This window comes from Neohortaea acidophila (genome assembly GCF_010093505.1).
Source record: "Neohortaea acidophila strain CBS 113389 unplaced genomic scaffold BDY17scaffold_7, whole genome shotgun sequence".
NCBI classification, from domain to species: Eukaryota; Fungi; Ascomycota; class Dothideomycetes; order Mycosphaerellales; family Teratosphaeriaceae; genus Neohortaea; species Neohortaea acidophila.
In genome coordinates this window covers 1020703-1047737 of record NW_022985516.1, presented here as the reverse complement: position 1 = coordinate 1047737, position 27035 = coordinate 1020703, and the positions used below count along the sequence as shown (strand labels likewise).

At 57.6% G+C, this 27035-nt stretch overlaps 14 protein-coding genes across 14 annotated transcripts; 6 read left to right on the top strand and 8 right to left on the bottom strand.

Annotated features, from left to right (window-relative positions):
* Positions 1–54: 54 nt before the first annotated feature.
* BDY17DRAFT_317680 (uncharacterized protein) lies at positions 55–2016 on the top strand (the record flags this gene model as incomplete). Its single annotated transcript, XM_033736124.1, has 3 exons — positions 55–388; positions 581–1218; positions 1240–2016. 3 exons carry the CDS (start codon positions 55–57, stop codon positions 2014–2016), a joined length of 1749 nt encoding a protein of 582 aa, XP_033588628.1.
* Positions 2017–2347: 331 nt separating this feature from the next.
* On the bottom strand, positions 2348–5374 carry BDY17DRAFT_176387 (fungal-specific transcription factor domain-containing protein). Its single transcript, XM_033729860.1, has 3 exons — positions 4959–5374; positions 3010–4904; positions 2348–2933 (listed from the first exon to the last, which is right to left on the bottom strand). The coding sequence occupies exons 1-3, from the start codon at positions 5180–5182 to the stop codon at positions 2680–2682; spliced, it is 2373 nt and encodes a 790-aa protein (XP_033588627.1). The 5' UTR covers positions 5183–5374; the 3' UTR covers positions 2348–2679.
* A 457-nt stretch (positions 5375–5831) lies between these two features.
* Positions 5832–7249, bottom strand: BDY17DRAFT_300192 (uncharacterized protein). The gene is made up of 5 exons (XM_033734023.1): positions 7053–7249; positions 6755–6987; positions 6595–6684; positions 6095–6528; positions 5832–6033 (listed from the first exon to the last, which is right to left on the bottom strand). The coding sequence occupies exons 1-5, from the start codon at positions 7090–7092 to the stop codon at positions 5904–5906; spliced, it is 927 nt and encodes a 308-aa protein (XP_033588626.1). The 5' UTR covers positions 7093–7249; the 3' UTR covers positions 5832–5903.
* Positions 7250–7831: 582 nt separating this feature from the next.
* On the top strand, positions 7832–8557 carry BDY17DRAFT_176344 (NIPSNAP family-containing protein). Its single transcript, XM_033729859.1, has 4 exons — positions 7832–7970; positions 8033–8071; positions 8165–8229; positions 8300–8557. The coding sequence occupies exons 1-4, from the start codon at positions 7953–7955 to the stop codon at positions 8505–8507; spliced, it is 330 nt and encodes a 109-aa protein (XP_033588625.1). The 5' UTR covers positions 7832–7952; the 3' UTR covers positions 8508–8557.
* Positions 8558–8607: 50 nt separating this feature from the next.
* BDY17DRAFT_252946 (uncharacterized protein) lies at positions 8608–9948 on the bottom strand (the record flags this gene model as incomplete). Its single annotated transcript, XM_033731299.1, has 1 exon — positions 8608–9948. One exon carries the CDS (start codon positions 9946–9948, stop codon positions 8608–8610), a length of 1341 nt encoding a protein of 446 aa, XP_033588624.1.
* Positions 9949–10376: 428 nt separating this feature from the next.
* On the top strand, positions 10377–11176 carry BDY17DRAFT_300180 (cytochrome c oxidase subunit VIa). The gene is made up of 3 exons (XM_033734022.1): positions 10377–10581; positions 10721–10905; positions 10965–11176. Exons 1-3 carry the CDS (start codon positions 10419–10421, stop codon positions 11013–11015), a joined length of 399 nt encoding a protein of 132 aa, XP_033588623.1. The 5' UTR covers positions 10377–10418; the 3' UTR covers positions 11016–11176.
* On the bottom strand, positions 11177–14714 carry BDY17DRAFT_268355 (SLA2 Src like adaptor 2). The gene is made up of 2 exons (XM_033731923.1): positions 11484–14714; positions 11177–11424 (listed from the first exon to the last, which is right to left on the bottom strand). Exons 1-2 carry the CDS (start codon positions 14574–14576, stop codon positions 11335–11337), a joined length of 3183 nt encoding a protein of 1060 aa, XP_033588622.1. The 5' UTR covers positions 14577–14714; the 3' UTR covers positions 11177–11334.
* A 132-nt stretch (positions 14715–14846) lies between these two features.
* Positions 14847–16042, bottom strand: BDY17DRAFT_300177 (ribosomal family S4e-domain-containing protein). Its single transcript, XM_033734021.1, has 4 exons — positions 15852–16042; positions 15493–15777; positions 15349–15410; positions 14847–15287 (listed from the first exon to the last, which is right to left on the bottom strand). Exons 1-4 carry the CDS (start codon positions 16001–16003, stop codon positions 14998–15000), a joined length of 789 nt encoding a protein of 262 aa, XP_033588621.1. The 5' UTR covers positions 16004–16042; the 3' UTR covers positions 14847–14997.
* Positions 16043–16174: 132 nt separating this feature from the next.
* BDY17DRAFT_300175 (uncharacterized protein) lies at positions 16175–17932 on the top strand. The gene is made up of 2 exons (XM_033734020.1): positions 16175–16748; positions 16823–17932. Exons 1-2 carry the CDS (start codon positions 16249–16251, stop codon positions 17679–17681), a joined length of 1359 nt encoding a protein of 452 aa, XP_033588620.1. The 5' UTR covers positions 16175–16248; the 3' UTR covers positions 17682–17932.
* On the top strand, positions 17933–19731 carry BDY17DRAFT_300172 (uncharacterized protein). The gene is made up of 4 exons (XM_033734019.1): positions 17933–18321; positions 18439–19208; positions 19261–19301; positions 19366–19731. The coding sequence occupies exons 1-4, from the start codon at positions 17971–17973 to the stop codon at positions 19494–19496; spliced, it is 1293 nt and encodes a 430-aa protein (XP_033588619.1). The 5' UTR covers positions 17933–17970; the 3' UTR covers positions 19497–19731.
* BDY17DRAFT_300168 (uncharacterized protein) lies at positions 19732–22834 on the bottom strand. Its single transcript, XM_033734018.1, has 2 exons — positions 20226–22834; positions 19732–20167 (listed from the first exon to the last, which is right to left on the bottom strand). Exons 1-2 carry the CDS (start codon positions 22478–22480, stop codon positions 19909–19911), a joined length of 2514 nt encoding a protein of 837 aa, XP_033588618.1. The 5' UTR covers positions 22481–22834; the 3' UTR covers positions 19732–19908.
* Positions 22835–22885: 51 nt separating this feature from the next.
* BDY17DRAFT_300166 (uncharacterized protein) lies at positions 22886–24320 on the bottom strand. Its single transcript, XM_033734017.1, has 2 exons — positions 23258–24320; positions 22886–23202 (listed from the first exon to the last, which is right to left on the bottom strand). The coding sequence occupies exons 1-2, from the start codon at positions 24233–24235 to the stop codon at positions 22984–22986; spliced, it is 1197 nt and encodes a 398-aa protein (XP_033588617.1). The 5' UTR covers positions 24236–24320; the 3' UTR covers positions 22886–22983.
* Positions 24321–24480: 160 nt separating this feature from the next.
* Positions 24481–25398, top strand: BDY17DRAFT_325542 (uncharacterized protein; the record flags this gene model as incomplete). Its single annotated transcript, XM_033737376.1, has 1 exon — positions 24481–25398. The coding sequence occupies one exon, from the start codon at positions 24481–24483 to the stop codon at positions 25396–25398; it is 918 nt and encodes a 305-aa protein (XP_033588616.1).
* A 54-nt stretch (positions 25399–25452) lies between these two features.
* BDY17DRAFT_253024 (CoA-transferase family III) lies at positions 25453–26907 on the bottom strand (the record flags this gene model as incomplete). The annotated part of the gene is made up of 1 exon (XM_033731308.1): positions 25453–26907. One exon carries the CDS (start codon positions 26905–26907, stop codon positions 25453–25455), a length of 1455 nt encoding a protein of 484 aa, XP_033588615.1.
* Between the last annotated feature and the right edge of the window lie 128 nt (positions 26908–27035).

Sequence of the window (27035 nt, the reverse complement as noted above, 5' to 3'; positions counted from 1 at the left end):
GCCATTCGCCAGCCAAACCCATTCACTCCCGACTTGCTGGAGGAGAACGCTGAGATGTCTGATCTTTCTGGGAGGGCGACAAATGGAGGAGCACGAACAGGCGGGCCCGTGCCCGTCGCATCAAGTACGCCATCTTCAGCCATTCGACCGCCTACGGAGATCATGAGGGATAGAAGAGCTCGTGAACAACGTCGGCAAGAAGAGCAGAAGGCGGAAGAGCTGCGACGTCAGCAAGAAGAGAGGAGGAGAAGAGAGACGGTCGAGCGTCGAGCAGCCGCTATTCAAGGAACGGCAGCTCCGAGGAATAGCCAGGCATCATCGCAGTATACTCCCGATGTTTCGCAACAACCGTTTGAAGCGAGGAGGAGTGGCACTGGCCAAGTCGCTGGTTCACAGGCTCTGGGCGATCCCACGGGAAGGACTTCGCAAGAGTATTCGAGTACTCGCGCACGAGGGCCGAGCAGTGTACCTCAACAAGACCAGCCGAGAGCGGCTCCACCGACTGCCAGTACCACTCGACGTTCACAGACCGCTCAAACTGCCCAAGCCGCGCCACGTGCGACGACTTCATCGACTGCAGCCCCCGAATCCTCCGCTCAACAAGGTGAAAGCGCAGGGGCACGGGAAGGAGCTTCCTCATTCCCCCACGCCTTCCATCGATGGGAGAACCTATCCGCCCACTGGGAAGGACTGACCTCATTCTGGCTGAGGAAGCTGGAGCAAAATACCGAACAGATTCAGAACACCGTCCCCAATTTTCAAACGTTAAGCCGGCAAATCACCGACTTGTCTGCTGCTGGCGCGAATCTCTTCCATGCAGTCGTCGAGCTGCAACGGCTGCGTGCTAGTAGCGAGCGAAAGTTTCAACGCTGGTTCTTCGACACACGAGGAGAGAATGAAAAGAATCGGGAGATTCAAGGTCAGCTTGAGAATCAGCTCAAGATCGAACGTACCTCGCGAGAAGAGTCAAGCCGGCAACGCGCAGATGCCTTGACAGCAGCAGAGAACGCCCGACGCGAGATCGCAGAAGTTCGGCGCGAGCTCATGATCGCCAAGGACGAGGCGCGTCGGGCGTGGGACGAGCTCGGCAGGAGGAACCAGGAGTCGTTGGAAACCGCACAAAGTCTCAAGGATGGTAGAATCACCATTGTGCACGGCGTGCAAGTTGTTCCGTACTCCGGTGCCACGATTGGATCGGCCAGTGTTAGCCAACGTCCGGTGACACGCGATGGGCAACAGTATTATGGCAGCACGGGCGGCGGCTATGCGAATCCTGGAGATGAAGCGGAGTACTACTACCAGCAAGACGTCTCGCCAACCAACACCGACCCGTTCATGGAGAGCGGTCCAAGTGGGCAGACGCAGTACCAAGACAAACCGACGACACTCTCAGCGGGCACATACCAACCACCTTACCAAGTCGGCACAACGCCGACAACAAGCTCGACAGTGCAAACCGCTATTCCACCCAGCCAACAGCGCGTCCCCGTCACCACCCAAGAAGCCCAGCGCTTCTACCAACACACCCCGCACGAGACGTTCCTGCACACCGGCTCCCCACAACCAGCCTCGCAAGCAGGCCCCTCAGCCACCCGCCCCGAATACCACTCCGAAGCCAGCTACGTCGACACGCCAAGCGAAGAAGAAGGCCACGCAGGCACCATCGACCCAGCGCCTCGACACCGCACCACCACCCGCACCGAAACCTCCTCCGACGACGCCTACGACACAGCAGCCGACATCCGTCGCGAGCAGGAACTCTCCGCGCAATACGGCACAGGCGGAGCAGGAGGCGGCTTGCTACCCCCCGAAGCGCCGACCGTGCCCGCCACGAGTTCGCAAGCTATGGCGACGTATTCCCCCGGGCCGGAGGAGAGTGGACAGCCGAGCTACGATGGAAGGGAGTACGAGGTTGCGGCTTGGGAGGCGTTGCAGACTCGGCATCATCATCCGACGCGCTTGAGCGATGTGTTGGAGGAAGAGGAGGAGAGGAGTAGTCGGCGGACGGGGGAGTGATTGCATCTCCCCCCATTGACAAGGAGTCAGTCATCACCAGTACAAGTGGGGAGGATACAGCAGTGGATTTTCCCTTTTTCAGCGTTCGAGCCAGCGCACATTTTCCTGTTCCTTCCCCTCTCGACGCTTTTTCTTATTCACATTGTTGAGCATGGCGGGGTTTCTCTTCTTCGGCAGAGACGGAAATGGGCCTTTTTGTGTTATAGAGCGAGTGGGCGATTCGATTGCATAGCGCGGAAAGCGAGACTGGGTTTGGGTTTTGTAACGGTACGGCTTTCTGCTGCAATCACATTCTGCATGCTTCTCTCGTATGGCTTGTCTTTCTCGTTGATGGTGTATTGCGTAAACTGCATGTCGGGATGCGACTTGCAGTTGAGTGGGAGGCGACTTTTGGAAATTTTGCTGGACGAGAGCAGAGGAAGGAGATGCATTAATTATTCCGACTGCCCTGAAAATCGACAGCACAACATAAGCTTCTCAGGAGCTTGGGTATTCTCTGGGCGAAAGAAAAAAGAAAGACCGAATGCAATCCGTCAAAGCAAGCAAAATGAAACCCCGAACCCGAGCTCCAAAGTGCGAATGCAACACCCCGAACAATCCCATGCCTCATCCCATTCCCCACAGATTTCCATCCTTTCCTGCTTCCCTTCCCTTCCCGCCAGCTCACTCCCTTCTCTCCTTCCAAGCCTGCACAGCGGCAGGCGTCATCTCCATCATCCTCGGCGGGCCCACGGCCCACACGGCATCCAACTTGGCCAGCCCGAGCGCGAGCAAGTCCGTTCTGCGGCCCTTGGTGCGCAGCAGCGCGCGCCACGCCGTCACGAGCGCCAGGCACTCTTTTGCGTCCGGCAGGCTGGTGGAGGTGACGAAGAGGAACATCATGAAGGAGCTGACGATGGTGAAGTTTGTGCGGGAGTCTGTTTGGCGATTGCGGTCAGTATGGTTAGGGCATTTTCGTTGTGTTTGGGGAGGGAAGGAGGGGGAAAAACTTACAACTCGCCCAGAAGCCCTCGAGTTCGCGCTCGTGCAGCCTGTCGAGGAAGTCGTGGATTTCCTTTGCCACGACGAGGGCGCCGGTGCGCAGGGCGGTGAGGGCGGTGGCGTTGCCGTCGGTGGCGCGCGGGCGCAGCATGGCGCGGAAGAGTTCGATTTTGAGGGTGAGGTAGGCGAGGTGCAGCGAGCCGTGGCCGACGCCGCTGCCGCTGTCGGGGGTCGCGTTGCTGCTGCTGCTGCTCGCCATGGCTGCGGGCGAGGGGTTGAGCGATCGACGGCGCTGCTGTTCTCGTTCCTGCTGTTGCTGTAGCGGCAGCGTTTCCGACGGGAGGGTTTGGTACCAGTGGGTCAGGCGCACGCGGAGCGGTTTCGCGACTTCGAGTGTGGCTTCGAGACTGTTGTGGAGCGCGTGCCCGGCGCGTATGCTGTAGAGATCGCGCAGGACGTCTTCGACGAGCACGGACAGCTGACCGAGTTTGAGCGAGTGCTGGACGGTGGGGATGGCGGATGGATCAGGGCCCAGGTCGACATAGTCCTCGGGAGTCAGAAGAGTGACGTCCCAGTCCTCGCTGCGGAACTGGCTGGAACGCCCTGCGTTCAAAGCGAGCCACTTGTCCTGGATAAAGACACTCCACGCCAGTCTTCGCCGAAGCCTGATTTCCCACGGTGGTAGGGGCCAAAAGGAGGGATCTCGATGCAGACCGAGGGATTGCGCGACGCTGATGGCCGCCGACATCATCACACTCATGAGTGGGGCGTGACTGATATGCTTGTCTGTTGGTCGCCGCTGCAATAGAAAGAGTACCGCCTGGAGGGTTGCGAGGGAGGGGGATTGGAATTCGGCGAGGCAGGCATCCCACGCAACTTTGAACAGAGCGTCGGGCGAGGGCGCAGGAGTGCTGTCGGCGGACACCTTATCATTCCGAGGGTAGAATGCAAGGGCGTGCCCGTAGATGACCGCTAGTAGGCACGTGGGAATGCTGCTCGGCTGGAGCAAGCTGGCATGGGTTTCGGGTACCAATATGGGGAAGTAGGGGAGAACGTGATGGTGAAAGAGGCGAATGAGTCGCTTGCCAACGTCTTGCCCCACCATCGCCTCCATCTCGCGCCTCAAGCCCTTAACGAGATTCAACTCTTCCGCAGATTGCGCATTGCGTGCAGCGGCCTCGTCCGGCACGACGAGCACAACAGGAAGACCATGTTGGTCTCCGTCGGTCAACTTTCGCAGGCGAGCGGATTGGAAGGCTGCTTCGTTGTGCTGGTCGAACCGAAATCGAGACACTAGGTCCGGGTCTGGAACGCCGCCGAAGCCGACGAGGAGCGCATTAGACGCCGAGCGGAGCTCTGAAGAAGACGGCTTAGCGGTGTTCAGATCTACGGCCATGGATTGATGGCCAGTGAGGTGGGAGACGGATGAGATCGGGGATGGGATGGTATCGACAGGACTGTGGTGCTGCTGGAGCGAGGATAGCCCGGCGTCCGCCGGAGGCAGTGGAGCGGCGGAGGGGAAGGGATCGAATGCATCATAACCCAAGCCCGGGGGTTGATAGAATGCAGGATCAAGCTGGAAATCAGGCACCCCCAGAGCGGGGCCCATGTTCATCGGCATGTCAAAGGAGGCGAAGCTGTCGTCCCAGGCCATAAGATCGGAGTGGTGGATGCCGAGACCCGCGTTGAAGGGGGTGTTGTGGTAGGGAGTCTGCGAGCCCACGCTTCCATTCTGTTCATGCGATGTATAGCTCTCGGCGCGTGCGATTTTGGTGGGGCGGGGGTCGAGGTCGTCGTTCGGCCTGCGTCGCTTCGCCGGCGACTCGACGAAGGTGCACTCTTTGTTGTACCTTCTGCACAGCTCACACGGCGGGTTGTTTTCGAGATGGCATGCAGCCTTTTTGTACCTGTACGAGCATCAGTATGCCTCTTCTTCCTTCCGGACGCTGGATGCGCCTCACCTGCAGAAGTCGCAGGGCCGTTTGTTGCGCGACTTGTAGGCGCGCGCGCGGTCGGTGGCGTCGGCGGTGGAGTGTTGGGTGGGCGTCGGGGTGGGAAAGGGCAGGGAGGGCGGCGGAGCGAAGCTGTCGATGCTCGCCATGGGGCCGGCGGCGGGTGGGAAGGGCTGCAGCGAGTGGATGTCCATCGCGCGACCCGGCGGGAGGTACAGCTTTGGTTCGCCCATCACGGACAGGCCAGCATGGTGGGCGAGGGAGTGCGAGCAGGGCAGCACGTCGGCCGTTGCGGCGAGGCGGGGGGCATGTTGCGGTGCAGGGAGCGGGGCGGGAGGGATGGATGCAGGAGGAGGAGACACGAGGCAGACGGCCAGGTTGGGCGGCGCAAAGTGGTGAGTCGAGGGATCGTCGACTCGCGATCCTACCGGGGCTCGACCAATAGAGGAGGAGGGCGGTGGCGGGCACGGATGTCACCTCTCCCGTTTCGCGCGCGGGAAGCTTGTTAGCGTGTCATCTCCCCACCCGCCCCGCCCAACCCACGAGTCCGGCCGCAAACCCAAAAAGCTTATCAATCCCTGCCTGCCACGTGCAGGCCGTCAGCCGATGCACGGGGTCGATGCAATCAGCACTCTTGCACCACGCTCTTCGATTCCTCATCGTCATCCTAGTTGTCCGCTCATGTCGCGCTCATGTCATCCACCTGCGGCCATCTGGACGTGACCAGGCATCTTACCATCGTCTGACATGGCCTACCCACGTGGAACCTCCATGTCTGACAGCCAGTCCTGCATGTCCCGATAGAGCTCTCCACGCAGGTAAGCAACGTCCCTGCATAAAGTCACGACAGTACCTACCTTCCCATATTCTGTTCACTTGTCGCAAAAGAATCATCATTGTTTCATTCTCGTATCCAAGCTATTGAAACCAGCTCATTCACCAGGACCAGCAGGCCTACGCCTCTCGTAGAATGTATCCCACCCGCGGGAAGTGCAGGTGAATGCCACTCGGCAACTCCAGCACAATCTCCTTGTTCGACGTCGAGACAAGCTTCCCGGCCTGTGGATGGCTATGTGGTGCCGCACTGTGAGGAAAGAAAGGTCAGTAGCCCATCCTGGGCCGGCCAAGAGGAATGCCCAACTTACTCCAGACTGTCCACGGTCACCTGCTTCCCAGCCTGAATCCCCGTCGGCTCCCCCTTGGCCACCCCGCTCTTGTCCGCAGTAAAGCTGGCGCTCTGAATCTTCTTGGCGGCTTCGGCGGCATCCACCGTCTGTCCATTCGATGCCGGCAGGCTCTCGATCAACTTCCACACCTTGGGGAAGTGTTCCTTGCCGAGCCCGGCCTCCTTGCTGCTGCCGAGGCCAGGCGGGCCTCCGTCCATGGGGTTCAACGCCCACCGCGCGCCCCAAATGACATGGATGTCGGCCACGGACAGCTTGTCGCCGTTGATGTAGCCTCCGCTGCTCAGCGCCGTCTTCTCCAGGAACTCCAGACGTTCTTGAAATTGCGCGACGCCGCTGGGTCGCAAGGTCTTGTAGTCCGAACGGGCGAGGATGGGGAAAATCGTTTCGCGATCCTATGTCAACCCCGGGTAAGCATTGGCTCTAGCCGAGAGCGGTATGTTGGCCTTGAGGTATCTCACCTTGACAAAGTCGTCACTCAACAGCTCATGCGGCGCCAGAGTCAAGACGTCCTGGAAGGTGTCATAGCCCCAAGCTTCCCACGCTTTGTCCTAGATCCCATCATCGCCAACGTCAGTCTCTCTCTCTTTCTCTTTCCTGTGATCTGTGAAATCGACGTACCGCAGTTGTCGTCTGCAACTTGCCCTTCGCCAGCTTCTCCAGCACGGTGTCGAAGATCAACGCGCTGTCGACGTAGACGTCCTTTCCGATGGCCAAGAGCGGAATGCGACGATACGTGATCCCGAGCGATTCGAGGTCTTTGCGCGGCAACACGGCGGGCTGGTCGACTCGCTCAAAGGGCACGCCGGCGGCAGTCAGAAGAAGCTTGGTCTTCTGTCCCACGGGGGAAAATTCTACCGCGCGAATGAACGGTCAATACGCTGTTTCTGCAACGGAGGTGGGTGTGGTCTCGACGCACCATAGTCATAGTGGATGACGGGTGTCCCTTGGCTGCCCATTGTGTCGACAGAGTTTACTTGGTATTGATGTAAAGAGGGAGGAAAACACAGTAAAGATGACGAAACCGAGAAAGCATTCAATGCAAAGGAATCGGACTACTGGTCCTTTATATTCTCGCTCGGCCCAAAGGCCCACCTGGACAGCCTAGATAATTGCACCATGATGACTACCGATTCCGTCAAAATCGCAACTAGAACCGGCACGCCATTGCACGGTTGACAAATAGCTCCCAGACGACGATGCGCACGCAAGCTCCCCAGTCCCATCTGCCGGCATAAGCTCTGCACACGCCCGGGCTGAAATGCAAATACTGTCCTGTACCTGATCCTGCAGGTGATTCCACGCGCCTGGAACGCGCAACCGAGAGCTCACGGCGAAGGAAAGGGGCGATGTGATTCAAGGAACCGGCCTCCTACGTCAGGATTGAGATCTGATTAGACCCGCAGATCTGCCCCGCCTTCGCCATCTTTCCCCCCTCCTTGCTCAATCTCCAACTGCGGGGTTCCGTCAATGCACCGTGTTCACGCGTTATTCCCGTTTCCACCCTCGGCCATTGGAGGTCCTGGTTAGTGGTAATCGTCGCCGTCGAACAAGACAGAGGTCGACGGCCTCCCATAAGAACCTTTCACATTGAGACGCTTAGTCCATCACTAGCAAAGGGTAGAGGGTGACGGCGAAGGCGGCAATTGCTACTCCACCTCGAGCTCCCATCTACCGATTGCTGCTGATTACCTAGGCATTAGATAGCCGTGACGTCTGACTATAACCTGTCCAGCATCCCCTTTCTCCCCTCTGGTTACATTCGAGTCCAACAATATCCTACATCAACCCATTGTCAATTCGGAAAGCAAGCGTCAAAATGATCTACGAGCTTCGAGTATGTGTCTAAACCCGCCAACCCCAGCAGCTTCCATCATTCGCTGATTTGACTGTCTCAAGATCTACACCACACTCCCGGGCAGGATGCCTAATCTTCTGGTAAGTCGCTCGCCTGGTCACAATCAAGAACACATCCGCCCAATCCACCACGCCTCCCTCAATCACTGCATACAGCACACTAATCAACAGCAGCGCCGCTTCGAAGACCACACCCTCCGAATCTGGGAAAAGCACGGCATCAAACAAGTCGGCTTCTGGTAAGGCCAGGCCCTTCAACCCCCACGCCCCTCCCAGCCCTCGCTCACAAGTTCCTCTTCTCTATAACAGGACCACGCTCGTTGGCCCCAACTGCGGCAACGAACTCACGTACATGCTCGCCTGGGAATCGCTGGCGGACCGCGAGAAGAAGTGGGATGCCTTTTTCGTGGACCCGGAGTGGGTGGAGGCGCGGACGAACAGCGAGAAGGACGGGGCGATTAACAAGAATGTGTTCAGTAGCTTTTTGACGCCGACCAAGTTCTCCGCCCTGAAGTGATGGAACGAGGGGATGGAGAAAGCTTGCTCGTCAGAAACAACGGTCGTGTGTTACATGTCGTCAAAATTGATGTATATGGTGGATATAGTCGTGTTGAATGCTATGCACTTTCGAAGACCCATACTCCACTTACGGACTCCCAGCATGCTGCTGCTTTGGAGTATTGCTCCTCGGTCATGTCTGCGAATACCCATTCCTTGCGCTCCCAGTCGCGTCGCGCCCCTTCCTGCAACGCATCGCCCAGCGCCTCCGTATCCGGCGCGACGTCTGCAGAGTCCCAGCCGAGACTTCGCGCGACCCGCACGCGGCGCAGACCCGGGAGTGTACCCTCGTCGAGCGCGATGATGATGTCGATGGGCGCCAGATTCTCCTCCGATATGCTGGTCGAGTAGTCGGTGCTAGTCAGCTCGAGAGTGCGGAGATGCGGTTGGCAGAGCGGGACAGGGCTGTCGGGGTCCTTGGAGAAGGCGTTGGAGTATCGCGCGCTGTCGAAGACGGAGGGCGAGAGGTAGTCGACGGACACAGAGAGGTGTGAGATTTGCGGGAGAAGGACGAGGATGTCGTCGAGCGCGTGCGAAGATAGGCGCGGCATGTGGGAGATTTGGAAGCGCTCGAGGTTCTGGAGTGGCCGGACGGCGGTGCGGAGGAGGTGTGTGACGGCTGCGGAGCGCGCTAGGGGGCAATGCTCGATTGTGAGGCTGCGGAGCGTGGATGGGAAGCTGGCGACGCCGTGGAGGAAGTGGGCGTCGATGCCGCCGCAGAGGGTGAGGTCGACGAGTTGCGGGGGCCAGCAGCTGTCGAAGGAGGCGGCCTTTTGGTGTACGCCGAAACCTGTGCTCCGGGGTAGTTTCAATGACCGGAGCGAGGTCAGGCGCGAGATGGATTTGAAGATGTCTGGCAGAGGTGGCGACTCCGAAACGAGACTCAGATCGAGCGTGCGCAGTTTGGAGCACTTGGCCAACGCAGGGAAGCAGTGTATGGAGAAGCTCGCGCGCGGTGCCATGAATTCTTCCAGCACGTCTTTCGTCCGGCCTAGCAGCCTTGCCGTCACGGTTTTGCTGCCCTGGTGCACTAGCCGTGACATGTCGAGCGCCTTCACCAACCCCGCCAACGGACTCTTGCGCACGTGTAGGTTGATGCTCGGACAAATGGCGCGCACGAAGGGGTCGAAATTTGGGCCGTACAGTTGGGGGCGGCGGTAGAGGGGCTCGACGGCTGCATCGTACCATGCTCGTGATAGCAGACAGCTAGTAAAGAGGGCTTGCTGAGCGCATGGCCCTTGAGCGACGTGGGCCACGATTTGGATGATGATCTCGTCGGGGAGATGGAGGTATCGGTGCGCTCTCGAGTCGTGTTGCCTCGCCACGACGAACTCCCTCGATGAGTCTGTCGTCGGTTCACTCTCCCATCTCTCATCTGCCTCCTCGAATTCGTTGTCCATGTCGCTGCTGCGATCTTCGTCCTCCGCAGCATATGATATTCCCGTCATCCTCGTCTCTTTCAATCGTCGAATGCTCTGCAGTCGAGCGCGTAGCAGCTTCTCATCTGCTTCCAGGGCCAGGATGACGGCGTCGATATTGGCCAACGCCAACATCAACCCAGCGTCTCGGGGCTCACGTCCATGCATGCTCGGTATACCATATCCGTCACTTGTTTCATCCGTCTCGGCGGAACCGGTGGCTTTCGCGGGGAAGGAATCGATCGAATCCTGTTGCTCAAGCCCGCAGCAACGCCGCCGCCGTTTCATTTCAAAATGTAATTTGAGGGTCTGGCCCGGGGTCCAGGCATCACGTGAGCTGACATAATCACGGCAATACCCGCAGAGCTTGCACCAGCACTTCCATCACCTCCACCCGTCCTCGCCCGCACGCAATAACGTCCTCGAACCTCTCCACTCCACCCAACACCACCATGTACGCCCTTCGTAGCGTCCGCATCGCATCCCCCACCTTCCGCCAAGTCGTCGCGAGAAGATACGCTTCCCAGGCGCCCCCCTCCCACCTCTCCGGCGCCACGGACAATGCCTTCAACCGGGAACGACAGGCCGTGAAAGAGCACGCAGCAGCGACATCCGGTACGTTTGGCTTCCTCAATGCTCTTGTCCGCCACAGTGGCCTACCTGTGCAATTCCCGCATGCCCATGAGCATTCCACCGGTCCACCGATACGCTCGCCGATTTGAAGAAACGTCACTGATTTTCCCCTCCCCAACAGATCTCTGGCGCAAGCTCGCAATCTACGTTACGGTGCCGGCGCTCATCCTCGCCGGCGTCAACGCCTGGAGACTGTGGGACGAGCATTGGGAGCACAAGAGCCACGAGCCGCCGGTGGAGGAGCGCGTCGAGTACCCCTACATGAACATTCGCACCAAGAACTTCTTCTGGGGGGATGGGGACAAGGTATACACTGCATTCGTTTCCTCTATGTGTATGATAAGTTTCACTAACGGGTATGGTAGACCCTCTTCTGGAATGACAAGGTGAACCACCACAAGAAGGATGGCGAGTAGACGATGTGGTTAGAGGGTGGCTGGATGGAGCAACGTGCGGACCCTGGTTGGACTGCTTTTCGCTGGAGAGCTGGATTCATCCGGTGGGCGTAGTGATTCGACACTTACGTAGCTCGTCAGCGAGTGGCTTGTACAGATGAAATACAGAGTTGTCCGAATACTCCCCGCCTCTGCAACTCGTGCTTCACTTGTGATGAGCGAGTATGAGATCCCACAAGGATGAGTGCTCGAGAGCAATGTCCAAACGCAATGCTACAATATCGCTGCACTACACACAAGTATCATTCATCATCACGCCACGACCAATCTTCCTACCAACTTAGTCCTCGTCCTGGTACGAAATCTTCCTCATCTCACCCAACCGATGTCTCGCCGACGACAACGCATTCTCCAACTGCAGAATTTCGACCTGCACAAACACATCATTAGCAAGCGATCCCCCAAACGAACGGAGAGAATAACACATACCTGCTGCTCCATCTGGCGCACCTTGAAATCGTGGCCAGACAGCTGCGAGTAATCCACTTCGCCATCTTCATCCTTCTGTCGGCTCTCGATAATAGCCTGCACCTGCCTGACCAGCGAGCGACACGCATTGGTAACGGCCTTGCTGCACTCCTCCAGCCGCTCCTGCGTCTTGCTCATAAAGCTCGCCTTGACGCGCGACGCGGCGACGAGCTGCGCCGTCGAGGCCGCCACGTCGTTGGACGCGACGATGAGCTGCTCGTGCTTGTTGCGGCCGCTGAGCACGCCGTCGGCCGTCTCGATGAGCATGTTGGTCGAGCGGGCGACGGCCTTGGCGGCGGAGATGAGGCCTTCGGTCCAGCGGTTGTTCTTCTTGTAGAATTGCGTGCGGCTCATGCTCGAGCCGCGGCCCTGGTTAACGATTTCCTGCTGCGACGCCGTGGCGGCTTTGATGAGCTGGGCGATGGCGTTCGTCACGGCGATGGCGGCCGCGAGGATGCTGTCGTGGATCTTGAGCTCGTAGGTGGAGTACGAGTCGCGCGGCTTGTTCATCAGTTTGGTGAGGCGCTCGGTGGCGTCTTCGATGGCTTTGGCGGCGCTCAACATCTCTCGGTCGACGATGTCGCCCAGATCGCCGGACTGCGAGGTCACCTTGGTCTTCGGAGCGAAGGCATCGGCCAACTTGGAGAGGTTGTTCAGCGCAACCTGGACATCGTTGTTCTTGTTGATGACGACGTCGGTCTTTTGCAGATCCTCCATCCCGTCCAGACGGTAGGACATGATGCCGCGGAAGAAGTCGATGGTGCTCGACGCAGAACGTCGTGCAGCTGCGAGGAGTTGATCGCCTTTCTTGTCGTCACTCGCGAAACGCGTCAGACCCTTGGTGTTCGACAGCACATCCGCGATGGCGTTTGAAAAGGTGTGCACCGTTCGAATGACTTCAGCGTGGGTGCTGTTCGGCCCGTCGGCGATGAAGTTATTGAAGGCGGTGCTGAATTCCATCGCGCTGCTTTGAGCCTTCTCAATTTGAGACAGGACGTACGGACCACTGGCACTCTGGTTACCAGCTTGCATACTGCTGTCGAGCTCGTAGAGAGAGTCGTCGACGCGCTGAACGCCGGACTGGAGCACCGAATCGATCAGGTCGTTGAATTTCTTGATGTTGTCGAGCAGCATGGCATCAATCTGCTCATCCATCGCATGGTCGGTCACGCCGTTGCCATTCCGCAGCTCGTTGAGCTCGAGGAGTGTCTGGTCCATGCCAGACTTGTAAATCTCCAGCTCCTCTTCCTTCTCGCGCAGCTGTCGCTCCAGGTCGGAGCTGCCCTCGCCGAGCTTCATATGCGTGTCGTCAAGAGCACGAGTCTTGTTCCGAAGCGCCTCTTCCAGATCCGCAATTTCCCGGTTGTGTCTGGACAGCATGGCCGACAATTCACTACCCTTGGCTCGTTCGGCGTTGTCGGCGCGGTCCATCGCCATGCGTAGCTCACGCTTGAGCTTCTCCAGCTCGTCTTTGTGGCCGCCAGTAGTTCGGTCCTTGTCATGCAGCGCCCTGTCGCGTTCGCGGATCATGTCGGCGAGCTCGAGATTCTTCGTCTTCAATTCTCGCTCCAGCTTCTCCCGCTTGTCGATCGCTTCCTGTGCAGATGCCGCCTTGAGCTGCACTCCCTTGAATTTCTGCAAGAGCTCCAAATGCTCGTGGCGGAGTTGGCTGTACAGCTTGGCAAGCGCTTCGTACTTGGTGCGCCATGTATTGACCTGCTCCTGGAGTGCGCGAATCTGGTCGTCCTTGCTCTGTGTCTGCTGCTGGAAATTGGCGTTGAGCTGGGCAAGCTCGTTTTCCAGCGCCTTCATCCTCTTGTCGTATTGCTCGAGCATGAGCTGATCACGCTCGTACTGTGCGCGTGCGTTGAGATTCTCTCGCTCGAGTTCCGCCATCCGCCCTTGCGTCTGCTGTGCATATTGATCGCGCTGAAGCTGCTCGAGTTGTAATCGTTGTTGCTCAGCCTGTAGCCGTTGCTGCTCCTCAAAGTCTCGCTGCGCTTGTAGAGCAGCGGCCTCTTGTTTTCGACGCTCATCCTCGTACATTGCTTGCAAGCGCGCTTGTTCTGCTGCATATTCCTCTTGCTGCCGTGCCTGCTCATTCTTCCAGAACTCATTGATAGGCTCGGGATCGGCTTCTTGGGTTCGTGGAGGCGTGACGGCGCGCGGCTTGGTGACTGGCTCGTCGTGTCTCGGTCGCGCGGGCAAGGCTGGCGCATTCTCATCGTCGGCCAGCAGATTTGGCGGATCCTGTGGGAGTTTGGGAATGGTGATCAAAGAGGTGAGGTAGCGCAGAGTCGAGCACTCGTAGTAGAAGCGGACGAGACGGTAATGCTGAGCATCGTATCTCCCCCGCAACGGGCTCAGCGCTTCGTCGTCGCCGAGCGTGCGGTGCATGGCTCGAAGCATGCTGGTGATGAACTTGTAGATGCCGTAACTCTCCGTCACCAACGGCGTCAGGGCGGCCATGCGGCATTCGTTGTTGCTGCCATTGCGGAAATGGGCAAAGATGAGCTTCTGGAAGGCATCGATCTGATCTTGCAGCGTCATGAGCTCGGAGATGGTCTCATAGCCTTCGTTGGGATCGTTGATGGACTTGAGAGAGATGTACTCTTCATACTCGAAGGTGCCGTTGAACTCCGGATGGGCGCGGTGGAAGGAGAGTTTGGCGATGAGGTAGCGCACGTATTCTTTGATCAACGGCGCATAGCCTCGAGAGCCCTCCCCACCGCCCACGCTGCGGTCGATACTCTCCAACCAGCTGAGCTGTCCCTGACCCTCGACCAACGCTATCGGGTGGCCTTCTTGCAAGACCTTGTGGACGGTGATGAGGGCCTTGAAGGTCTGGATCTCGTCGGCTTGGATGGGCTGGACTTTGATGCCGTTCCAAAAGGAGGCACTGCCTTTGTGATCCCATGTGTACACGATGCTGGCGCGCACATGCTTTCGCTTAGGTGCCGTCTCATCGATGGACGTGGCCTTGCGGATGTGCTCCGACAGTTGCGCCTCGGTCTTGCTCAGGTCCACGTTTCGGGAGGAAGAGTACAGCGACATGGTGGCGTCGGGGATCCCGTGGATGTGTCTCAATCACTCAAAACAGAGGGAGGGGGTAGAATTATGAGAGGAGAGGGAATAGAGGAAGAAGTTCAAGTAAAGTGTCGGCTGGGAACTCCAGGCACGCGCTTTCGGTGGCGGAGGCATGTGCGCGGAAGCTGCGCAAGCTCCAACGCCCCTTCCGTCAATGTTCCAGCCTTGGCAAAAGTCAATTGGTCCAGCACGACTACGACGATAGCGCATGACTGAGGAAACGAGATATGGGGATGGTTGAAGTTGAATGCTTTCAATTTTACTCGACTGCACGCTAGGTACTCTGCCCTCCTCGGTCCTCTTTCCTCGGGATGCACCGAACTCTCGGTCCGTTAGACTAGAGAGATACTGGCGTTGGACGAGCCCTCACTCACACTTGACGACTCCCTTAGTGACCAGCAAGCGCGTACGCCCTCTTACGATCTCTCTCCTCGGCAATCGACAGCTTCACACCCTTGCCCTTCGGCAAGCTGATCCACGGCTTCTCGCGCCCAATGACGAACACGTTGCTCTCGCGCGTGGCGAACTCGTTGTCGATGGCATCCTTGATGTGCACAATGTTGAAGCCTCCGTCGTGACGCTCACGGTGGGTGATGACACCAACACGGCCCATGTTGCGACCGCCGGTGGCCATGGCGATCACACCAGTGTCGAAGCGGATGAAGTCGGTGATTTTACCTGCCAGCAGCGTCAGAACATGTATCACATTGTCACCCAATAGCCGCACGCGAGTACTCACCAGTGCTGAGATCAATCTTGATCGTGTCGTTGACCTTGATCGCGGGGTCGGGGAAGCGGATACTGTATAGCCAGTCTCTCAGTACGACGAATCGTTTTGCAATTTTTCACCAAAGCTTGGTCCAACGGCTGATAGATGACTTACGTGCGAGCATCATGCGTAACCAAGAATGGTATTCCTCCCTTGCCCAACTGCACACGTGTGACCTTGCCCAGCTTGTACTCCGCCTCTTCAGTGGTGATGCGGTGGACGGTGAAGCGGCCCTTGGTGTCGTACACGAGGCGGAAGTTCTCGCCCGTCTTCTCGATGCCGATGACATCCATGAAGCCGGCGGGGTAGGTGGTGTCGGTGCGCACTTTGCCGTCAACCTTGACTAGGCGCTGCATGACGATCGAGCGGGTTTCGCGGGCGTTGAGGGCATACTTCAGTCTATGGCACTCGCAGAGTCAGTAAATACACACCAAGTCATTGCTGCATCCTGCTCGTCGACCATCAAAACGTACCGGTTCCGGATGAAGACGATCAAGGGCATACAGTCCCTCAGTTTGTGCGGACCAGGGCTGGCCTTGGGGGCGTATGCGCCGCTGAGCTTGTCAAGCAGCCAGTGCGATGGCGCTGACAGCCGCTTCTGATGCTTCTTCGGTCCTCTTCCCATCGTTGCGGTGGTGTGTGGTTGTTGATGTCGAAGTGCTAGCAAAGTCGGTCGCAAGCCAGGAAATCTGAGACTTTGCTGTGGTGCGAAGCCAATTTCGATGCTTGGCGTGGCTGTATCCGGCATAACGTTTTTCCGTCATGACTCGCGTGCGCGTTTCTTAAACTTTCGTCACGAGAACGCTACCCTGAAGGTCAGGACGTGATTATTGCATGCTAAGGGGGTACACATGAAGCAAAGACAGTACAATGACGAGCTATGGCATGAACGATGATCCGGGACGGCCGATGAAAAGAAGGCGCGAGAGAGACCGGCCCAAAGCAGGCCCCGAAGTGCCTTACAACCCCAACAAGCGTGTTCTGCTCAGCTACGAATCCGATGAAGAGGGCTACTCTGTGAATACAGCTTCGCCAAAGATGGCAGATGATGCACCTCATCAGACTGTGCAAGCAGTTGTTCCAGCCAATTCCGCGCCGCGAAGAGAATCTCAACGCCAGGACGAGGAAGGCCTTGGTGAAGACGAAGACAGCTCTGTAGCCACAGCCGCAGCAGTGAAAGCAAAGAAAGACACAGTGACCGCCAAAGACGACTCTGCAAGAACGCGTGGGGTGCGCAGACATGATACCACCGGTCAACGGGCCGCTCTGGGCTCGTTGTCCTACCAATGCGACGAGGGAGAAGAGAAGGATGACGAAGAGGAGTACAATACCGAAGATGAGGAGGCTATGTCTTATCTGAGGGCCGTGCGGTAGTCCGAGTCCTGACAAAATGCACAGTATCTTGTGCGCCATTGATAAATACATGGCTGATGAGATGTGACAGATCCGAACGACAGAACATGCCAACGGTTTTCAGAGCACCAAGCGGGGACTCGCACGAAGACATATACGAGAGCGGTGTTGGCGACACCCGTGGATTCTTTGAGGACGGTGCGTATGTCGCTGCTGCCAACCTAGGACCGCAGCTTCCCCAGGGCCTTGACGACGACATCGCGCCTCAAGAAGCATTCACGCTGGCGCTGAGAGAGCGCTTCTTGACACAGCGCGATCGCATGCATCTGCCTCCAGACTCGCAGGCACTGCAATCACTGCAGGACGAGCATCTGATCTCCTTTCCAGCAAAGAGCGACGAAGCATACAAGGATTGGAGCCGCCATATCAAGACCGCTGTGCCGCTAACTGCTCAGATACAGTCTATGCAGCAGGCCGACGCCTTGAGGCTACTCAATCTCATCCAAGAGCGCTTCATCAGGCGTGAAGCGCACATTGCAGGTAATGTCGCCGCTTGGATCTGGTCGCTACTCGCCCGACTTGGCGATGTCGGAGCCATGGGCAACGACGACGTCTCCGCTGTTCGTGAGCTCGCGAAGAAGGCAATTATTGCACAGCTTTCTTTCGATAATCCCGACGCCGCTGAACAGCTTGAAAACGCGGCGGCCGAAGAGAGGGATGGAGCGCAGTATCCATCCCAGCAAGCAGGACTAGCTGGACAAGAGACGTCTGACGCCAGTCCGTCCGCCGGCGAAACCGAGGTGATGCATGCAAGAACAGACGCAACCACTAGTGAAGTGCAGGATACGCTGGCAACGCTCGACATGATCATTGTATTAGCTGGCGACGTCTTCCGGCAACGAGATCTGCTCGAATTTCGGCGCTCGTGGCCTTCGCTATCGGCATCATGAGCAGGCTGGTATACCTCTTGACGGCCAATTCGAACTTGCAACGACCAGCCACACGCCTTGTTCGAATGATCGTGAGTACAACGTAGGCAGGCTCGCAGGGTAGGCGTGGCTCGTCAAATGTGGAGTCGAAATTGCGACCCGATCCGGCAAGAGTAAGGTAGCATGTAACCTCACGTCAGCGCTACCGCGGCACTCTTCGATATATCGTCTTCCGGCACAGTAGGTAGAACACCACTTACTTTCTTCCCTGTCCCAACCCACCTTTCTATTCCGTCCCTCAGCACCAAATATGCCGTCATCAATCTCCGACCTCATCTCCCAGCACCGCCCGGAGCTCGCCAGCTACGAAGAGCTCTACAAACACTTCCACGCCAACCCCGAGCTCTCCAACCAAGAGCACGAAACGGCAGCCGCCATCGTCAAACACCTAAAGGAAAAGATCTCCACCGACTTCGACATCCGTCCTGGGATTGGCGGCACGGGAATTGCGGCGCTGCTTTGGAATGGCGAGGGCCCGACGGTTTTGCTGCGCGCGGATTTCGATGCCCTGCCAGTGGAGGAGCGGACGGGCTTGCCGTATGCGAGTAAGAAGAGGATGAAGGATGCGGATGGGATTGAGAAGCCCGTGATGCATGCTTGTGTAGGTTGTGCTGGATCCCGTTTCTGCTTTGGTTGTGCTGACTTTTTGATTTCTGTAGGGGTGCGTCTTTACCTGAAGTGATGCCCTAATGTATCCTCAAGACTAACACACCCTCCCAGCCACGACATGCACATCACCAGTCTTCTCGCCGCCGCCGAGACCCTGCACAAATGCAAGTCAAGCTGGTCAGGTACACTGCTCCTCGCCTTCCAACCAGCCGAAGAGCGCGGCACCGGCGCCCAAGCCATGGTCGACGACGGCATGTACGACCCGAAACGCCACAACGTCCCTCTCCCCGACATCTGCCTTGGCGCACACGTGATGCCAGCGAGGACGGGCGTGATAGGAACCCGGAGAGGCCTGGTTGCCACCTCGGCAGATAGCATGCGAGTCACGTTGCACGGCCGCGGAGGCCACGCGAGCATGCCTGACCGCCTGATCGACCCGGTCGTCATGGCCGCCAGCACGATCATGAAGCTGCAGACGATTGTGTCCCGCGAGGTGGAGTCGTGGGACAGCGCGGTGGTGACGGTGGCGTCGGTGCAAGCCGGGGATGCAGAGAACATCGTAGTGGATGACGCGAGACTCGCGATCGACGTGCGGACCATCAACCCGACGACGAGGGAGAAGATTCGCAAGTCCATTCACCGTATCATCAATGCGGAGAGCGTGGCGGGCAACGCGGTGAAGGAGCCCACGGTCCAGATTACGCGCACGTTCCCGCTGACGGTCAACGATGATGCGGTCACGGCGAAACTGGAGGACACATTCCGCGCACACTTCAAGGAGGATAAGCATGGGTACACGACAGAAATCCCGAAACTGGGTGGCAGCGAAGACTTCAGCATCCTCGCTACTGCCGTAGGCCGGCCGTACAGCTTTTGGATGTAAGTTGTCCTGTCCTCGGAATTGCCTAGTTGTTCTGACGTGAGCGCACAGGTACGGAGGCACCGATACAGAACTCTGGGATAAATGCGAAGGTCAGTGTTCTTCCAAGTCACACATATCCTGGGCCGGCGTAGGCGATACTGATGCCTCGCACAGCCGAGGGTACACTGAGCGAGAAGATCCCAATCAACCATTCCAGCCTGTTCTATCCCGTCATCCAGCCCACGCTTACCGTCGGAACCGATGCTTACATCGCCGGTGCTTTGACATGGCTCTTGAAGAAATAAGGCTCGAAACTAGCGAGGCCAGGGGCACATAGGGAGGCACACGAGCGAGGTGACTTTCCAAACAGATACCACCGGCGGGGCAGGAAAGAGGAGTGTGCCGAAGACCTTGCTAATCAGTGCACCTACATGTAGATGGTCCGAGTATCATACATCGTCACGCCAGGAAAGCAAGGTTTGGGACTGGGATGAGCGTCCAGATCAGACTGAAGCGACAAGAAACATACACGTGATATGGTATTTCATTCAATTGCACCTTACGTGATCTGCCCTCATAAACACGGGTATCGTAAAAAGAAGCGTAGAGTCCATACCGTCCCACATGCCAGGCTCAGGCACAACCACCAGGTGAAGAACGCCTCGCCAAAGCATAGTATACAGTCGTGTCGGCCGCAGCAACGAATAGCTCATCAATTCATCGGCTTCGGTCATGCCCAACGCCCTGCTCGAGGTCTTCAAATGCTTCGTCTTCCCTGCTCAGAGGGCGCGCAGAAGATGGGTCGTCGTTGCGTGCCACGGCCGCTTGCTCTTGGATCTCATCGGCATCGGCGTCTTCGGGGCATGTGCCCTGCGGCGGCGAGACGGAGGTCGAGCCGTTTGAGCGAGCAAGCGAGCGGACGACGTCGCCTTTGCAGATTGGACACGTTCGACGGCGGGTCGTGAGCCAGGGTGTTCTGTCGCGAAGTCAGTCAATACTACTCGATCGTCAAGGGCGGCAGGCGCGCAACTTACATGCACTCGGCGTGGAACTCATGCCCACAAGGTAGACTCATCACTCTGCTCACGCCATCGATGTATTCTTCCAGGCACACCACGCATTCCCGTTGCCGCCCGCCGTACCGCCGTCGCCACTCCGCTAGCCCTGCCGCACGCTTCTCCTCCAGCTGGTCCAGGGAAGGCGAGGCCGTGCTATCTGTCTGGATCGACGTGTTTTGCTGCCCTGGCACTCCGGAGACCGTCCGCGATCTAGGCCGGGCACGAGTGTTGATGGGTCGCGTGGGAGACTGCAGCAGTGGCGTGGCGGCAGTGACTGGCGAGGAGATGGATGAGGTTGTTGAACTAGTCATGCTCGCGCTATGCATCGTGTGATAGGTGCGCACAGGTAATCGCTCCACCACGGACTTGGGTGCTCGCCATCTGCGCCGCCGGATTCGAGATCGCAGTAGCAGAAGAGCGTAGACCACGGTCAAGGTGACGAGCGGTGACACCACTAGGACGAGCAGAGTGTCGAAGAACGGCGATGATGAGATAGACGTCGGGGTCAGTGTGACCCACAGCCCTTCATGAACCTCAGGCTCATCCCCAGCATCCTTGTCGCGGCTCCATGGCTTGGGTGAGCTTGCCATCAACCTGTCGCTGAGCTTGTTTGGCGCCGGTCTAGACGAATGTTGCTTCGCAGAGCCGAACACATGTCCAAGCCAGCTGCCTGTGCTTTTCTCTGGGTCGGCTTTCGCTCCGTGAGGGGCTCCATGAACAACTTTGCCCAGTTCCGCCATGTTAGCAACTTCATGTTCCGCCTGCACATATTCACCGCTGCCTGGGGTGATGCTTCCCCCTCTGAGAGATGCGGTGGCGGTTGCTTTGCGAGTACGGGTGGTTTCGGAAGTGCTCACGCTTGTCGAAGCATACTGCTCCTTGTGGTATAGCAGAAGGTCCGGGTCGCGCCAATCTTGAACGCCAATCACAAAGTCATCGTGTTTGACGCTGTCGGCAGTGGGCCCGGCAGGCGGTGTTGAGGCCGTGGTAGTAGTGTGTTTACTTCCAGAGCCACCCAGCTGGGCGTCGTCATCGTCATCGAAATCTTGCTGCAGCACCCAGCCCATGTCGCCACTTGTCGGGGGCCGTCTGCTATCAATCACATCGGATGACTCATCTCCAGGACTGAACCAGGATCGCAGCCAGCCACCATCTGGTGACATACCACTGCTTTCGTCTGGTGCGGGAGAGTCGTCGGGGCGGGACCCTTGTAGCTGGGAATTGGCATCAACTGTCCGCTGTCCGGGAGAGCTTGATGCAGTGAAGGTTGGTCGATCGGCAACTGCATTGCCGTCATCAGTCACCTTTGTGTCCGTTTTGTCACCAACAGCTGCTCCTTCTTCTGTCGTGAAACTCCCGGCATTCCCGCCCGCAGGTATGAGGCCCGAGAGAAGATGCGCCGTGGTGTGGGAGGCGAAGAGCGAAGGGATTGTGATGTTGGATGTATCGCCTCGAGCATACATGGTCACAAGAGGTTCACCACGCATATCATCCCCGACTATGAGCGCGATGCCACCTCGCCGCTGCACCCATTTTACTTTTTCGAGAAAGCCGCATCCACCACGGCTAAGCAGCACAATCTTGCCTGCAATCTCGGCACTCTCTTGCAGAGACTGGATATCCGCGTGTGTTGGTGGCTTGCGGTCCGTCGAGGAGCCACTGCTCGAGCTCAAACCATCCGAAGGCATCAAAGGGTGGTGCAGGTGGTCATCAGTACCATCGTCTTCGTCCGGAAGTTCCGCTATTCGTGCTTTCATTCCCTTGCTACCAGAGCTCTCGTCTCGTTTCAGAATGGCGCTCTCGCCATCTTTTGAGCTGGCCCAGATACTCTTCGCCTCACTGAGGCTCTTCCCAGCTCTTCCATAGTCTCCGGCGGTCCAGCCAGGTACATCACTACATCCCAAATCTCCTTCCGCAGAACCTGTGCGGCCTAGCCGATCGTCTCCAAACCCACTGCCTATCCACAGCTGCCCACTGAGGCTGTTGGCGGGAAGAAGAGGCCCGAATGCAGCCGGGCGGGCGAGGAAAACAGTAGAGTTGTCGTCGGTCAGAGTTATGACCGCGGTTGGGGGAAAGAGAGAGGTAGGAGTATGCCAGTGGAAGTAAGCTCGGATGGAGCTTTGCTGTTCAATGGATTCTTGCGTGCTCGCCCGCCAGGGACCAATGAAAAGCAGGCCGAAGAACGCAAGGATGCACGTAGCTAGAGACAGCAGGAATCGGAGGGGTCGCATGGTGGCAGCCTGGAGGGTGAGATCTCAGGAAGCCGGTAGGTCGTCTGCCCACGCCGAATGAGCGGGCAGGGGAGGTTTTATCGCGCACAACGCATTCGAGCTGGTGCTGTAGGATCAGGCCAAAAACGCCGGGATGCTTGGAAGGGGCTCGGCGAAGAGGGGATACAGGGCGATGGGTGGCGCTGATGGAGGAAGGCAGGTGTGGTGCAGAGGGGGTAGCATGCAAAAGTATCTCGTAGATTCGGCCGGGCGGGAAGTGGTGTGTGTCGACAAGAGTGGGACACCAGGCAGAGGGGAAGAAGAAGGGAAGAAAGATGGTAGGATGGAGGATGTGTGACACTTGCATGCCTCCTCCTCTCGTGTTGTGTCCAATCCGGCGCCGCTTCCAAGCCAGAATGCGGAGATGTGGCGTAGACGGCATGACTCAGCCCCTTTCACGTGATACCGATTGGACTTCAGCCCTCCACCGCATTTCGGAATAGAATCGTTCATGCCAGTGATATCTACTTAACATCTACATGCCGTTTTGGATCAATGACAGCCCCATTGCTCACGTTATCATTGGGATCCTGCGGCGAGAAGCGGTCAATAATCCACTGCAAGTCGGCATTGTGCAAGCCTTTGGCGTAGTAAGTCCACTCTGCACGATCCTTGAGCCATCTTCGATTAGGAATGTATGCTTCCAAGTCGTAGTACTTGTCTCGATGATACGGGAATTCGTGCTATCGTAAATCAGCCACAAAACGCACTTGTCGACAGATACATGCAACTCCTTACCGATGGAGGTCCACTCCGCTCGAGAAACTCATCATCACCTTTCGCCGCATCTGCAGCCGTGATGTGATACAGTCGTTTGGGGTGCACCGTCTTCTTCCCGCGATAGGTGCGAAGCAACGTCCGCGTCGTGCTATGCAAATGCTTTTGGAATATCATGGCATAGCACAATAAGTCCCCTTCCATCGCCTTTTCCACAATCGCAGCATTCGCCTCCAGCAATTTCCGGTTCCAATCCGGATGCGTGCCACGCTTGATCATAGTGATAGGCTCCCGCTTGTCCAGCGAATCCTGCCAGTGCGCCAAATCAAGAACCAAGTTTAAATCGTTCCACGCCAGTATGCAATTGAGGCAAGTGCAGACGCGAAGCGGGTCAATCTCCTTCACGTGCTGATAAGACTTCTTGTGGATGCGGAGCATGTTGTCGCGCTTCTCGCTTAGCAGCGCCGAGTATGCGGAGCTGTCGACCTTCTCCAAAGGAACGGGGAGAGGGAAGCAGCGAGACAGGACCCAGAAGCGGCGGTGGATGATGTCGCGAGCGATGGCGTTGGCGTTGATTTTGATAAAGTCGTGGATGGAGCGGTTGATGGAGAGCAGGCGGAAGATGTCGCTGGGGAGAAGAAAGCCTAGAATGTGCTCCACGAGTTCGGCGGGAAGGTCTAAGAGTGATGCTGTATGTGGCCGCTTCTGCTGTTTTTGCGCGAGACGTCGCTGCGCCCTTTCGGTCTTCTTGCTTCGTTTGGGAATTGCCACGGTGGTGTCGATTAATGGCTCGTCATCGTCTTGCACTTTTGCCTTTCGCGAAGATCTGGGAACAACGCCACCCACAATGGTGAACTCTTCCATAGGTTTGGAGTGGTCTTCTCCGTCGGCTGGTTTATGATGTTCAGCAACGGCGGGAGTGGCGTCAGTGGTTTGTGATGCCATGACGCTGGCGAATAGTCTTGCTTGTGCCTCACGTGGTAAGGTTCCCAGCTGCATCCGTACCGCCTCGCGCCTCGAGAACACAGGTCATCGACTCCCGGTATTTCCCTAGGAGTACAGTTGACGACTTCTTTGGTTTCCAAGGGAATGTCAAGAGTTAATTCGTCTTGCCTCCCCAGTTGACGTCGTATGGCGCACGGACCCGCCGCATCAGCAACACCGCAACCCTAAACCTGACGGCCCAAGCCTTTGCCCAGCCCACCGAATGCAAGACCAAGTCGTTTAGCGGGCGAGTTGGCACGATGGGAGGAGAGGTGGAGGGTCACTCGCCCCCTCCAGGTCCACCGCCACTTCTGACGGAACAAGAGGCGAGCTTCCTGTCTCGACAGGGTTGGATGCCATGTATACTCCCCGAGCCACTGCGATCGGAACTCGACTGCATATCGACCGAGGCGGCAACGTTCTTCAGACAGGATCACGCTACGAAGAGTGCTATCTACCCGCCGAGAAACGGAACAGAATGTGGCTACTACGTCGTGCCGGACGAAAAGGAGTACATCACCTTCAGACATCGACAACATGACGATTCAGCGCTGGAATCGCACGTCCGGGCAGCGTGGAAGTTGGCTGCGAACCTCCTCCGCCGTGTCTTGTATGACCTCAGTACATTCCATGGATTCGACCCCACCGTTTGGGAAGGCATGATACAGGGTTGCCTCGAGCTGCCCTCCAACGACGCCAATCTCGACACCGACATTTCACTCATGAGAGTCTTCCAATATCACCCGAATGGCCTAGCGGAACAACATACCGATGTCGGCCTCGTTACTCTCTGTGTTGGAGGCGACGATGGCCTTCAGATGGTAGATCATACCAAAACGCCAAAAGTATGGACTTCTGCGCGATGGCCCGTCATCTTGATAGGTGAGGTGGCGAGCGCCTTGATGCGTGGCAAAGCTCAAGCGGGGGTGCATCGTGTGGTCAAGAATGCTGCCGGTCGGGGGAGTGTGGTCTTCACTTTACGACCCTGTTTGAAAGGAACCATTGATTTGAAACGCTTTGGTGGAGAGGGTTTGGTTAATGTCAGGGATTTATTCTACAAGATCAAAGCCGAAAAGCACAACATCAATGCCACGCAGGATCTGAGAGAGCAGCAACGCCAGGAGTTGCACCGGAAGAGACTAGGTGCGGAAGTTGCAAGGTCTCCTGAGCCGAGATGAGACGCAAGCAAAAGCTGGAGGACCACAGCAGGCTCAAAGGCTTCGCAGTCAGTTTCACAACCACCGCGGCTCATCGCTTCCCAGCGGCTTCGGCATGATGTCCCATCCTGGCGTTGCCCCCTCCACATCTGCGGCATGCTTCAGACCCCGACAGCGACCAAAGCCCGACTCTCGCTCTTCAAACCACGCCCCCGGAGCGTCGTCGGCAGGGTCTATGTGCCCAAATCCAGTCTTTCCCGGCCGCTGCCCAAGACTCCTCAGATACTTCGACACAGCGGCAAGCGAGACGTGGACTTCCCAGCTTCCTCCCTCCGTTGCTTGCCGGTACAACGCAGCGCAGATGCCAGTCGCAAGAAGGAAGCCGCCGCCATAGTCGAGTGCCTGAGCAGGCATCACACGCGCGGCTTCGTCCTCACCGAAATGCTCGGCTTCCGAAACGTTCATTCCTGTGCATGTTTGGACCAAGCTGTCGAATCCACGTCGATCTGACCATGGGCCCGTAGGTCCAAAGGCGGATAAGTTGGCGTAGATCAACCCAGGTCGCAAGGCGGCAAGTTCGGCAGCGCTGAAACCCTTTGCCGCCAGACTTTGCGGCCGATAGCCTTGAATGAAAACATCGCATTCTTTCACCAGCTCCCGCATCTTCTCCACGTCCTTGCTGTCATGAAGATCGAGTTGGATCGTGCGCTTGCCGCGGCTCAGATTCCGGTCGAGATGTGGCAGGTCCGGAAGATTGGGCGAAGTCACCCACAGCACGTCTGCGCCGTGTGCCGCCAATGTCTTGCCCGCGGTGGGCGCTGCGATGACTCTGCTCAATTCCAATACTCGTAGACCCCTCAGGCACCGATCTGCCCCGGGCTTCATACGCGGCGACAGCCCTTTCGGTCCATGCTCACCAATCTTTCGAAGCAGAATAGGAAAGTCAGATACCTGCGCTGAATGCGGCAAAGCATCCCACTCGGCGTAACTGCGCAGAGCGTAGATAACCAACTTCTTCTCGCACGCTGCCTCCTCCAGTTCCACTTTCTTCCACCCCTTCACCTTCTCAGCGACATCAGCCCTATTGGCCTTCTCATCCAACCCAAGCAACCGCAGCGCCCCATTCCGATGATGCGGAAAGACATCGTGAATCCGCACATGTCCATCAGCCGTAGCATGCAAGCCGCCTATCGGACCCCAAGCGGACGGAGAAGGGTCGCCATCGATGGAGAAGAGGCGCTCTGTTTGGAATTCTAGACACGCGTGTCTGCGGGGGGCTTTGATTCGCTTTACGGCTCCTGATGGTTGGCGCAGGGAGTCAACGAGGCTGGCGCTTAACGCTGAGAGTGCGATGCTGCTTTGCGCTAGGTCGGCGATTTTGTAGGAGGAGGCGTAGTCTGTGCCGTCGTCTTGGAGATTGAGTGAAGCGAGGGCGCTGTTAGGGAGGCCGAGGCCGGTCCAGATGTGCGATATGTTGTCGGATGTTTGGAAGTGGGTGCGATCTGGTTGTGTTGTGCCGTTGGGAGCCATTGTTCCGGGTTTGACGCTGTTTCTTAACGACGAGCAAGGAGCATCGTTTATGTGTGTGTATGCGTAGGTGATTCTGCTCAGCGCCTGCTGGGTGTTATCGACCTAATAGCAACACGAGTGAAGATGGA

What these genes read in the sequence shown, in the direction of transcription:
- BDY17DRAFT_176387 (XM_033729860.1), bottom strand. Translation starts at nt 5,182, where the DNA reads ATGGGCGAACCAAAGCTGTACCTCCCGCCGGGTCGCGCGATGGACATC. An exon ending in CGGCCCTGCGACTTCTGCAG is followed by an intron (nt 4,905 to 4,958) that starts GTGAGGCGCATC and finishes ATGCTCGTACAG; the next exon opens with GTACAAAAAGGCTGCATGCC. An exon ending in CGAGGGCTTCTGGGCGAGTT is followed by an intron (nt 2,934 to 3,009) that starts GTAAGTTTTTCC and finishes ATCGCCAAACAG; the next exon opens with ACTCCCGCACAAACTTCACC.
- BDY17DRAFT_300192 (XM_033734023.1), bottom strand. Translation starts at nt 7,092, where the DNA reads ATGGGCAGCCAAGGGACACCCGTCATCCACTATGACTATG. An exon ending in CGTCATCCACTATGACTATG is followed by an intron (nt 6,988 to 7,052) that starts GTGCGTCGAGAC and finishes TTCGCGCGGTAG; the next exon opens with AATTTTCCCCCGTGGGACAG. An exon ending in TGAGTGACGACTTTGTCAAG is followed by an intron (nt 6,529 to 6,594) that starts GTGAGATACCTC and finishes GGGTTGACATAG; the next exon opens with GATCGCGAAACGATTTTCCC.
- BDY17DRAFT_176344 (XM_033729859.1), top strand. An exon ending in GCAGGATGCCTAATCTTCTG is followed by an intron (nt 8,072 to 8,164) that starts GTAAGTCGCTCG and finishes AATCAACAGCAG; the next exon opens with CGCCGCTTCGAAGACCACAC. An exon ending in ATCAAACAAGTCGGCTTCTG is followed by an intron (nt 8,230 to 8,299) that starts GTAAGGCCAGGC and finishes TCTCTATAACAG; the next exon opens with GACCACGCTCGTTGGCCCCA.
- BDY17DRAFT_300180 (XM_033734022.1), top strand. Translation starts at nt 10,419, where the DNA reads ATGTACGCCCTTCGTAGCGTCCGCATCGCATCCCCCACCTTCCGCCAA. An exon ending in GCACGCAGCAGCGACATCCG is followed by an intron (nt 10,582 to 10,720) that starts GTACGTTTGGCT and finishes CCTCCCCAACAG; the next exon opens with ATCTCTGGCGCAAGCTCGCA. An exon ending in TCTGGGGGGATGGGGACAAG is followed by an intron (nt 10,906 to 10,964) that starts GTATACACTGCA and finishes CGGGTATGGTAG; the next exon opens with ACCCTCTTCTGGAATGACAA.
- BDY17DRAFT_268355 (XM_033731923.1), bottom strand. Translation starts at nt 14,576, where the DNA reads ATGTCGCTGTACTCTTCCTCCCGAAACGTGGACCTGAGCAAGACCGAG. An exon ending in TGCGCCAGATGGAGCAGCAG is followed by an intron (nt 11,425 to 11,483) that starts GTATGTGTTATT and finishes GTGTTTGTGCAG; the next exon opens with GTCGAAATTCTGCAGTTGGA.
- BDY17DRAFT_300177 (XM_033734021.1), bottom strand. Translation starts at nt 16,003, where the DNA reads ATGGGAAGAGGACCGAAGAAGCATCAGAAGCGGCTGTCAGCGCCATCG. An exon ending in ATCGTCTTCATCCGGAACCG is followed by an intron (nt 15,778 to 15,851) that starts GTACGTTTTGAT and finishes CGAGTGCCATAG; the next exon opens with ACTGAAGTATGCCCTCAACG. An exon ending in CAAGATTGATCTCAGCACTG is followed by an intron (nt 15,288 to 15,348) that starts GTGAGTACTCGC and finishes CGCTGCTGGCAG; the next exon opens with GTAAAATCACCGACTTCATC.
- BDY17DRAFT_300175 (XM_033734020.1), top strand. Translation starts at nt 16,249, where the DNA reads ATGACGAGCTATGGCATGAACGATGATCCGGGACGGCCGATGAAAAGA. An exon ending in TCTTATCTGAGGGCCGTGCG is followed by an intron (nt 16,749 to 16,822) that starts GTAGTCCGAGTC and finishes GAGATGTGACAG; the next exon opens with ATCCGAACGACAGAACATGC.
- BDY17DRAFT_300172 (XM_033734019.1), top strand. Translation starts at nt 17,971, where the DNA reads ATGCCGTCATCAATCTCCGACCTCATCTCCCAGCACCGCCCGGAGCTC. An exon ending in AGCCCGTGATGCATGCTTGT is followed by an intron (nt 18,322 to 18,438) that starts GTAGGTTGTGCT and finishes ACACACCCTCCC; the next exon opens with AGCCACGACATGCACATCAC. An exon ending in CGGCCGTACAGCTTTTGGAT is followed by an intron (nt 19,209 to 19,260) that starts GTAAGTTGTCCT and finishes GTGAGCGCACAG; the next exon opens with GTACGGAGGCACCGATACAG.
- BDY17DRAFT_300168 (XM_033734018.1), bottom strand. Translation starts at nt 22,480, where the DNA reads ATGCGACCCCTCCGATTCCTGCTGTCTCTAGCTACGTGCATCCTTGCG. An exon ending in GAGTTCCACGCCGAGTGCAT is followed by an intron (nt 20,168 to 20,225) that starts GTAAGTTGCGCG and finishes ACTTCGCGACAG; the next exon opens with AACACCCTGGCTCACGACCC.
- BDY17DRAFT_300166 (XM_033734017.1), bottom strand. Translation starts at nt 24,235, where the DNA reads ATGCAGCTGGGAACCTTACCACGTGAGGCACAAGCAAGACTATTCGCC. An exon ending in AGCGGAGTGGACCTCCATCG is followed by an intron (nt 23,203 to 23,257) that starts GTAAGGAGTTGC and finishes GATTTACGATAG; the next exon opens with CACGAATTCCCGTATCATCG.